The sequence below is a fragment of the Clupea harengus genome, chromosome 12 (assembly GCF_900700415.2).
Source record: "Clupea harengus chromosome 12, Ch_v2.0.2, whole genome shotgun sequence".
NCBI classification, from domain to species: Eukaryota; Metazoa; Chordata; class Actinopteri; order Clupeiformes; family Clupeidae; genus Clupea; species Clupea harengus.
In genome coordinates, this window is record NC_045163.1 from 9,723,440 (window position 1) to 9,734,572 (window position 11,133).

The following is an 11,133-nucleotide window of genomic DNA, read 5'->3' on the forward strand; positions in this document are numbered from 1 at the left end:
CATTTAGAATTCTATCTGTTTTTCTCTCTTCTCCTCTTTTCTCTTAAATAACTGTTATTTCTATCCCCTCTCTCTCTCTCTGCTTGTTTTTACTCTCTGTCACTCTCTCTCTCTCCTACTTCCTCTCTCTGTCTCTTTTTTCTTACATTCTAGTCTGTTTAAGCATGAATAGAAAATCAATGGGGCTGAAATGCAAATATGCTCAAACAAGCCAACGAGCCAACAAACACCAGCACATCAGCAACGACCCACAGACGTGTTGCTGGGCAGGTCAGAGCCCCAGGTGATAGACGAGGTGTGTGTGAGCACGTGTGTAAGTGTGGTCTGTGTGTGTGTGTGTGTGTGTGTGTGTGTGTGTGTGTGTGTGTGTGTGTGAGTGTGTGTGTGTGTGTGTGTGTGTGTGTGTGTGTGTGTGAGGTGAGTCTGGAGGCCTCGCTGCCAACTCGTCTCCCTCGACGCCACCCCGTGTGGGACAGATGGCTGAAACTGCAGATCTCCGTGACAACCCCTCGGTGGCAACTGCACCATATGGAGTGGGCATATGGGTGCAGGCCAACCCCCTCTGACACCAGGCACTCCATCACTCTGACCGCGGATCAATACTGCAGCTCCAGGCTGCACTGCAAGGAGGGCTGGGGGTCCTGATGGTGGGTGACGCGCTTACACACATATACACATAGATACAACACACTTGCTCCGATAAAACACACACAGCTGCACACACTCACACACGCACACGCACAAACCCAGCCACTCACATGTGAATGAACTGACACGTGTTGTTGGGTAAACAGAAGCCTTGCTGCTGAGGAGACTACTGCAGCCTACAGCACTGGGCAGAGATGCAGCAGAGAGGAATGCATGTGACTCTCTCTCTCTCTCTCTCTCTCTCTCTCCCTATCTCTCTCTTTCTCCCTCTCCCTCTGTACACCTCACTTCCTGTCATGAGCTCACCCTCTTTTCTCCATCTCTCTCTCCCTCTTTCCTCCTTTCATCTCTTTATTTCTCTCTCTGCATCTCTCTTTCAGCAGCTCTCCTCTCTCATCTCTCTCTTGCACTCTCTCCTCTCTTCTCTCTCTGCATCTCTATTTCAGCACCTTTCCTCTCTCTTCTCTCTCTCACTTTCCTCTCTCTCTACATCACTCTTTTTGCACCTCTCCTCTCTCTCTTGCTCTCTCTCTCTGCATCACTCTTTCAACAGCCCTCCTCTCTCCTCTCTTTATCCCTCTTTCTTGTTCTCGGTCCTTCTCTCTCCCATCCCCCACTCTGTTCTCTCAGTCAGTAGGCACCTGCAGGCGATGCATGACGGACAGCTGAGAGGCACCGCCCACTCCACCTAATCTCACTGAGCCTGCCCCCTCCCCCCAGCCACTCTCGGCTCTCCTCTCACACACACAAACACACACACACACACACACACACACATCAACACTCATGCGCACACAAACACACACACTCACACAAACACACACACATACACACATTAACACACACACTCACACAACACACACGCCCATAAACACACATATGCACATAAACACACACAAACACACACACACACACACACACACACACACACACACAAACACACACCCTGTGGGTCTACTTCTTTGGCAGATCATATCTGGTTACAACTAGTGATGTAACAAAGGCGTTATTATGGAAACGTTGGTCATGTAGCAAGCTGTCTGAATCATACACAGATAAACACAGCTGCATGAGACAAACAAACATAAAACACCCACCCATGAGCAAACACACACACACACACACACACACACACATCTTACATGAACACTACTAAAAGGCTGTGTGGGTTGGATGACCTAGGAACCTCCACGGCAGCACAGGCCCAGAGGGCTTGGCTCCTTAATGGCTACAGAGAGAGATGTAATTTATCTCACACACAAGCACACGCCACAGAACTGCACCTGATCCCCCGCCACACACACACATACGCACAGACCCTCAGACAAACACTTGCTACACACACCCATACAGAAACACACACACAAGCCAGTTGTTCTCCAGAGCGAGGTCGCCTTGTCCGCCACAAGGACAAACCTAGACCACCCATCTCCTCTATTGCAAACAATCCTGTGGCATGCATAAAGATGCTACACACACACTGTGAGAAGGTGAATTTCCTCCCTTCTCACTGGAGCAAGAAAAGGGCTTTTGGCCCTTTAAGACACTGACTCCCCCACTGTAATGGTTGGTTCCGTGCTCCCCACGTTAATGGTGGGGTCCAATTTAGCCTAAGTGGCTGCCCTATTTTAACAGGTGCCTCATTGGCATGAAGGGAGGACTGGCTGAGAGAGACATTTCAGAGAGGCAGTAAAGAGCACCAAAGAGGACTTGAGGCACTAAGGTAAAACACTCTCCTGATGTGAGGAGAAGTGTTTTGGGTCTAGATGTGTGGACACCGTTTGCCTTGTTCTGTGTGCCTGGTTCTGTGTGCCTTGTCTTTGTGCCTTGTCTGTATGCCTTGTCTTTGTGCCTTGTGTTGTACCTTGTGTGTGTGTGTGTGTGTATGTATGTATGTATGTATGTATGTATGTATGTATGTATGTATTTGCTAGGTGGCCAGTATATGTATTTAGCTTAAGGTTAGGCTCTGTGCCTAGGTTTGGGGCCTGGCTTGGGCCTAAGTAGGACAAGCAGGTATCCAGGGTGCAGAGTACTGAAGTGCCTGTGAGTACGGCCGGTATGTTTGGTTTGTTTGTTTTATTTCATTTCATGGGCACGTGTGTTGGGGTGCTATAGAGCCCTTGTTAATAAATATATATATTTTTGTACGGAAACACCACCATCTCCTGCACTCTTCTTCCTCACTACACCACCAAGTCCGGTCGCCACATCCCAAATAACATGGGGGACCGGTCGGTCCTTCACACACACACACACACACACACACACACACACACGTACAAACAAAGCAAATCACATTATCTCATAAAGGTGACAGAGACGCCCAAAGACGCTCACACAATATGACTATGCTTAAAACTCTCCTGATGATTGCATCCTCACTGCCCTTGACAGTGGAAGGGCTTAAGTATAGTCCAAAACATCTGCGTTCATGCAACATGGATGCGTACATGTGCATTTGTGTGTCCAAAGTATACTAATTCTACACGTCTCTCAGCGCACTAGCTCAATCACTCAATCACAGGGTTTGAAATAATATCTCTGCGTTGTGTAATTCTTCAGAAAAAACTATCACCATCATGGTGTTTACAACACTTTACAACATGCGTGCCGCACACAGACCTAGCTGTAGCCGTAGCCGCGGGAGCACACTTACTCCTTAATGAGAGCACACCCACTGGCTCAGGAAACAGAGCTAGTTTGACGAGCATGTTCAGTGAGTGTGTGAGGCCAGAATTGCTTCATTAAACACACACACACACACACACACACAGTTGCATGAGAAAATGTACATGTACACAAATGTGACATGTACACATGCACACACACACACACACACACACATACACATACACACATACACATACAAACAACAAATCGTATTATCTCATGGAGGTGACTGCTTTCAAAGACACACACACACACACCCCACACACACAGTATGGCTATGCAGCGTAATGAGTGTGTGGCCCCTTGCTGAGAAAACAGAGCTAGTTTGACAAGCCTGCTCAGTTGACCAGCGCTGCTTCATTAAGCCACAGAGCACCAATCAGAGGCCCTGGTGGAGCTGCAGAACACCGGCCTGACATGGGACATGGATCTGGTACACCTGCAGCTTCAGTGGAAAATCATGTTAACTGTGTGTGTGTGTGTGTGTGTGTGTGTGTGTGTGTGTGTGTGTGTGTGTGTGTGTGTGTGTGTGTGTGTGTGTGTGTGTGTGTGTGTGTGTGTGTGTGTGTGTGTGTGAGAGAGCATGTGTGTGTGGGCCTGGCAGGGACATGACATGCTACTGGGATTCACGCTTTAACTAGGAAAATAGAAGCTTCAGTGGAAATTGGTTATTATCTGTGTGTGTATGTCTGTGTGAGAATGTCGGTGTGTGTATGTCTGTGTGAAAATGTCTGTGTGTGTATGTCTGTGTGAGAATGTCTGTGTGTGTATGTATGTGTGTGTATGTCTGTGTGTGTGTATGTCAGTGTGAGAATGTCTATGTGTGTATGTTTGAAGATTATTTACTAACTATTTGCACCCCTTTGAGGCATTGATGGAAATACAGTTCCCAACAAAACTATAGAGATGGCTACACAAACCCAGTCATCCCTCCATGTAGCATGTGAACACTGACAGTGTATTCATTCTTATGCAGTACTGGGTAACAAACCAACAGACAGTCAGCTGATGTGAACTAGCACTGCCAATGTCCTGGCTCTTAGGACCTGACTGAGATTGCATGTCGGCAAGAAGGACTCCCCCTAGATTAGATCGCTGTGGGGCTGGCGAGCCAATCAAATCCTCTGTTGTTCACGAATAGTTGAGGCCCAGATTAATGTGACAGTGTGGGCCAATGGGAGGCCACAGACCCTCAGATTAGATTTAATCCCACTGAGTGTTGTCAAAGACACTCCAGCCTGTCCCATTCTCTCTCTCTCTCTCTTTCTCTCTCTCTCTCTCTCTCTCTCTCTCTCTCTCTCCCTTGAGCAAACAACTGGTTCTATTGTTTCCTTTCAATTTTCAATCCAACCTGTTGATTTGTTATAATTTGGTGTAATGGATGGTTTCCAGCAATGAATACAAATAATTTCACTAGACTTGGTTTCACCTCAAACTCATTCGTTTCAAAGCATGAATCTTTATTTAGAAAAAAAACATATCTAGCTGCTTAATGGTGGATTTTTTTGTTGTTGTTGCTTTAGGCCTCTGGCCTTTGGCATCTCTATTCATTCCAGTCTTTTTATCTTCCATAAAGCCATGATGATCTGTCCTAATACCTCTCCAAACAGCAGTCATAAGTCCTCTCTGCAAACAGCACTTTGATAGCCTGGCCTACCCCTCAGTTTGTGGCAGGCCTAGACCAGGGGAGGAGTTCAGCGTTCAAATGCTTTCCCTGCTGCATGGCATTAGAGGTGCGGTGTTTGGGTCAGTGAGTTATCATTGAATCATCTGCAGGCGTTAGATGATCAGTGAGCAGGGATGAAAGTAGTGCAATCTGTATGTGACATGATCTTTCCAGTGGGCCTGGATTTGAGCTTTCATAAGACATCGCAACACAGCGGCCATCAAAGTGATCATCTTAACTGTTTATTGGTAAGGTAAGCCGGTATTGGAGTAATTTAGTCTTTAACTATAATCTAAACTTTGTGTTTTCAAAAATATATCATATATATATACCACTACAGCTGGCAAAAAGATGTCTCCGACTGTTCATAGACAGACCTTTAATAAAAGAACAGAAATAGATGGATGCCTCCTGTGTGAGGAAGGGTTCCCTGCCACTACACTGTAAGATCAGGCTTGTGATTAAAGGTTAGGCACAAGATTCTGCCTGACATGGAGTTTGGCAAGACCTTAAAGGTGTAGTCCACAAATATAATCCAACACACTTTTTGTCAAATTCATGGCCCTCTAACTGTCCATTAAAACTCCAGTGTTTGTTCACACTGGGTCTGTAAATGGGAAACCGATAACTTCAAACTGAACTGACTGACATGAATAATTAACAGGAACAATAACATCACATTTCATCCTCTCTGAACTGCACAAAATATTTTGTATTAAACATGTGTCAGTAGTTTCTCTTAAAACTGATAAAGCGACTTCTCTGAGAGTGATTCAACATATATTTCACAAATGATCAGGAATCAAATAATCTCTAGGCCTTTAAAGCAGAACAGATGGAAGCAAGCTCATACATACAGGAAGTGCCATCACAGACTAAGTGGCCTGACAGGGTAATATCTCAAGTTTCCTACCCCTGCTATTGTGAACTGTCTAAGGTCAAATACTGTATGGCCATTCGGACACAGATTCACACATATCAAAAACAATCAACAGCTTGCTTCAACTCGGTAGCATTTTTGTTTTTCCTATGGACCAACCTGGACCTCATAGCTAGCTTCTGGACATGCAGATGAACTACACCTTTAGCCTCAGACTGGGCAAACCATATCTGAATGAGTTATGAATCGACCCTGTGTCCCGATCTAACACACATCATCCAGCCCCTCTGATTAACTCTTGCAGTCTGCCAGCCTCGTTGTTCATTATAGACACATGATACAGCTCAGAGATCACCGATCGGTTCAGGCACATGACAAAACGTTCCATCTAATTCAATTTTACCTGTTCTCTGCACTGTAATCCACTGGCTTCCCAATCCATTGACAATGACCCTACGTATTAAAACTGCTCAGATTAATATTTCTAAATGGCAAACAAAGCAAGTCACAAACACTGGGCTTAAAAAATAACCTTGCATTTTCTCATCATAATAAAAACATTTTGAAAACTGGACCAGCTGTGAAGGGAGCTCTCCTTGGTCCTGAAAGCAGCTTTGAATACATAAGACTCTGACATCTCACTTAGTTGCCGGTATTAACAATGCCTTTAGGTCAATACAGAATAGCACCTGTCCTCAACATGAGGAGGTTGAAAGGTATGGGAGAAAGAGAGAGAGAGAAAGAGAGAGAAAAAGAGAGAGTTGAAGTACAACTAGAATCAATCTACAGTCATCCACAGAGTAGGGGCCATTACAGTTTCCAAATCTCTCTCTCTCTCTCTCTCTCTCTCTCTCTCAAGTATATGGTTGTTTAGTTATAGTTAAGGTATTTATCAGATGCTTTTGTCCAAAGTAAAACAACTGTGAGAAAATTAAGTAATAAGTGTTACTCATAAATGTATCAAGGCTGTCGCTGGAACGGACAGCACTAGGTAGGTCATTCCACCACCAAGGCACCATGAACAAAAAGAGTCTTGACTGTGATCTATTGTTGCACAGAGAAGGCAAAGACAACAGATCATCAGGGGAGTGGAGAGGTTGAGAGGGTAAATAGCGCTGAAAAATAGCATTTAAATAGGCTGGTGCTGATCCAGTGGTTGTCCTGTAGGTGAGAATGAGGGATTTCAATTGAATTAAATCCCTAGCAGCTACAGGGAGCCAGTGATTACCTACGGCCGAATCACAGCTGTGAGGATACCCTTTACCAACCCCACTCTCACTCGTGTCATACTGCTTAAATATTTCAAAGGAATTATTCATTAAACAAGTACGCTTTCTCTAAGGCAGCAGAGTGATTTTACACTTCAGGAAATGTGGCAATGAACCATTATTATTACAGGTCGTCGTAACAGGACACCACTTCAGACTTGAATCTAGGGCAAAGAACAATGCGTAACGACACATCACCATCATTCACATAATTCCCAGAGCATGGTTCTATTTTTGCCATCACTATCATTCAAGAACACCTTTCTGTCTGTTATACCACTGTTGCGAGATCTGTCCACGTTTCACACAAGGAAAAGCCTGCGCTCGTACAATAACCTGCATCATTTTCAGAGTGAGGAACCCTCATCCCATGGAAAAATACAGGTTATGAGTGTTTACCACTGATGCAACCCCATACACAGACCAGAACCCATCTCCATACAGCTGATTTAGCGTGAATAATACAGCTGGTGATGATAGATTTGGTTTTAAGTGAATGATATAGCTTATTTAATGTGACTACACACACACTGTGATGGTTTGCTTGTATGTCTCCGTGGGGCTTCCCATGCAAGTTAGTCGGATGTACACACAGGGGCTTTTTAAGCTCCTCTTTACAGGCCTCTGTGAAGCTTTACTAAACCGATCAAATCACCATGAGGTCAAGAGAGTACAACCACTGCAGCACAACACCACATGGTCAGGAGACCACACGGGATGGTGTGTCAGAGGTGCGGGCCGACTCTGACGGCAAGCACCGTCTCTACTTTGTTAAAAGACAGAGTGGGCTCTGTCAACAACTTGATTGTTTCTATTAAAAGTAAAAGGGATAAAGAGCAAGCAGCTTAATGAAGGGCTACAGATTACAGCCTCTGAGGAGGGCATTAATGATTGTGTGTTTGTGTGTATGTGTGTGTGTGTGTGTGCGTGTGTTTTTGCTTTGTAGTTCTGCTACTTTCACTCAGTGCATGAAACTGTTAAATAGGACTCTATCCTGCCTTCTATTCAACTCTCCAATGATATCAGTTCCTCATTGCAGCCACCTGTCTCTTGACATTGTAAACATTCACTATTTGAATGTTGTAAAAAGACAGCATACCACTTCATTCCACTGCATTTCCGTAATGTTTTATGCTGTGCAATATGTCAGAATACTGAAATGAGAGGCCAAGGAATCCAGTCAGATTACACCATGCAGAACTGTAATGTGGAAGCTCTTGGTGTTTTGCATACCATCTCTCTCTCTCTCTCTCTCTCTCTCTCTCTCTCTCTCTCTCTCTCTCTCTCTCTGTGTGTGTGTGTGTGTGTGTGTGTGTGTGTGTGTGTGTGAAATCTGAAATTAGAACGACGCACATACGTAGATCTACTGGAAAGAATTAGAGTTGAATATGAAGACAATATGAGGCAGTGCAGAGCCCAACACGCGCTCGGCTGCAGGCACGACCTTGCCTCAGCACAAATGTGTTGCTAAATCACGTGGCGTAATGTGCACGTGGTCCTGATGCAGAACGCGTTAAATAGCCTACATTTGAAGAGTGCTCGCAGGCTACAAACTACAATCAACCTGTCGACGTGAATAGCCGATCTTATTGAAAGACGAGCCATCAGGCATCGTCTGATGAGCAGCCCTGTTTGAGTCCGTATGGACCCGAGCAGCCGGTGCCTTTGCGCAGAGGGAGTGTAAGGCGTACACAGAAAGAGCCTGGGCTGACAAACCATAATGGCTGAAAGCTCTGATCTCTTCCAATGCTCTTTACACAAGGTCACGCTTACTGTCCGTAGGATGCAGTTTAATGTGCTGAGTCTAAAGGCCCGCACACTGTACGTTGGCAGTAGACAACAGTACACACAAAATACAGTTTCAACAGTGCCACTAACAACTGCCCTGTTACTTGTCCACTATGCAGTTGTCTTCTGAGGTTAAATGAGCCTTGTTGGTAGTAGCAGACCCTTTTAATTTGCATAATGTGGTCAAATAGCCTAATGGTTTTGTGATGGAGCACTACAAGTGCAGCACTCGTATTGCCAGGCATACCTTCAGTACGTGCGTCTAAAGGCGACATTCTTTCAAATTGCAAAATTGCACACTGTAGTCATTTCTATGAACTAAAATTTAAATCCTAAAATTAAATATATATTTTATATATTAAATTCCATAGAGTTCCTGGCAAGCGATGTAGGAAACCCTATATCTCACACATTGTTAGATTAATTAACGTCAAGACAAGTACTACACCCAAGCTATGGTTGCAGCTGCATCTATACCAAGATAGATGATTCGTGCTTTGGGCAGCGTTGATGCCACAATATTTTGAAGCAGCCAGGGGGTTAGATTTAAGCAGTTAGCCAAATGTGTATGGTCGGTGCTTAAAATGCAATCTGTCACGACAAGCTTTATAGCCTTAGGGCGCGTGCGGGTACCTCCACCAGCCTGGTTCGTTGGAAGGAAACTTTCATTTGCTGAAGCTTGGCCAATCGCCAAGCGCATAGATAATTGGCATTTTAGTCCATGATATTGGCACGGTTTCATCTGTTCATAGACGATTTTTTAGTTTGGCAACATGAAAACATTATTCTCCCTTGAAGCCGTGACATTGATTATTTGTCGTGATTTGCTCGAATAAACTAAGATAAAACAACGATCGACATGATGTGGTTGAATCGTATTTCTTCTCTTGCACAACACAGCAATTAGCGACTATAGACGCACGGAGAGACGTGCGTTTATGTAACAAAATAATCTGTTTGGATGCCCTAATGGCGATGCACAACGTCGAAGAAGAGTGAATGGTTACTGGAAATAATTGAACAATGCAGTGACTCAATATCATTCAAATGTTACCCTGTGCCTTTTACTGCTTAGGGACTAGGAGGATGAGTTGGGTTAGAGCTGTTTGCTTGGGTGTTCAGGACAGATTAGAGCAAAGGTAATACGACAGTACTCCAGTAACACACGTATTGTGTGCCTTCATGGCACATTTGAAAGCACTTACTTGCCCACGAAGTTTTCCAGCACCGAGCTTTTCCCCGCACTCTGGCCACCCACCACAGCGATCTGGGGAAGGTCCAGATTGGAATTTTGTCCAATGGCCGTGAATGCATCTTGCATTTTGTTCACAAGAGGGATCAGATCTTCCATTCCCTGGTTACCCATGATTGCAGGGGAATCTGTCGCTCCTTCTCAGTAGAAAGCCAAGCAGACGAGAGAGTGTTCACTCGGTCGCTGGAGCACTACCCTCTTCTTCTCACCCTAGAGCTTGTCGGGTGATTGAATTCTGCCTATTTTATTTTTGCATGTACCCTCATTGCCGGCGTCGCAGCGACGTAGAACACAGCACAGCTAGGCTATCCTCTGAACCGCAGCTCTGCCGTCTACCGGGCTCTGACAAAAGATAAACAGGGAGATCCCTGCACAGTCCCTGGTGGACCACGGGCAGGCGCAGTTGAAGTCTGCATGTTGCTCAGACACAAGCTTGTGGATTTTATATTCGGGGTCGGGGTAACGTACAGGAGTGAGTAGGTAGATATCAAAATTGAAGGCTACCGAAAGTAGGATACTGTGAAACCACTTAGCAATTGCAGGAAAAATCAGCAGCACCACGGGGGACTCAAAATATTTCGTTCGCGTGAGAGGTTATCTCTATAGCTCTATAGGCTATAGCTTATAGCTCTATAGGCTATAGCTTACGCTTCAGTAAAGTGATGTAAATGACTAATACATAAATACATTGGATTCATTTAAAACAAGACTGACGAAATAACATTATCTTTGTAAAGTGAGGAAAAAAACTTTCGGGCATAATCTCTGTCCATGGTGCTGAAATGAAGTCGTAAAACACCCAGGGGACAGAAGGTTTTTAAACGATCAACAGAGAACTTCGGTCAGAGAACACAGCGGTAGACAATAGGTCTAACTATTAGTATTGCCTAACTGACTTAAATTGAACCCCGAAATACTAGCCTAGTAGTCACAACTCACACATTTGTTCTTTAGCAAT

The 11,133-nt window shown here is 44.7% G+C and overlaps 1 protein-coding gene across 3 annotated transcripts in view; it reads right to left on the bottom strand.

Annotated features, from left to right (window-relative positions):
* dnm1a (dynamin 1a) overlaps positions 1 to 10,584 on the bottom strand; it is a 63,994-nt gene extending 53,410 nt beyond the window's left edge. For 2 of the 3 annotated variants that reach the window (XM_031577848.2, XM_031577847.2), the window contains exon 1: positions 10,129 to 10,582. In XM_031577848.2, coding sequence (XP_031433708.1) covers positions 10,129 to 10,289 — 161 coding nt within the window. In that variant the 5' untranslated portion in view covers positions 10,290 to 10,582. Of the gene's footprint in view, positions 1 to 10,128 lie in introns of all 3 variants that reach the window. The other variant, XM_042709287.1, reaches the window with a different exon arrangement.
* Between the last annotated feature and the right edge of the window lie 549 nt (positions 10,585 to 11,133).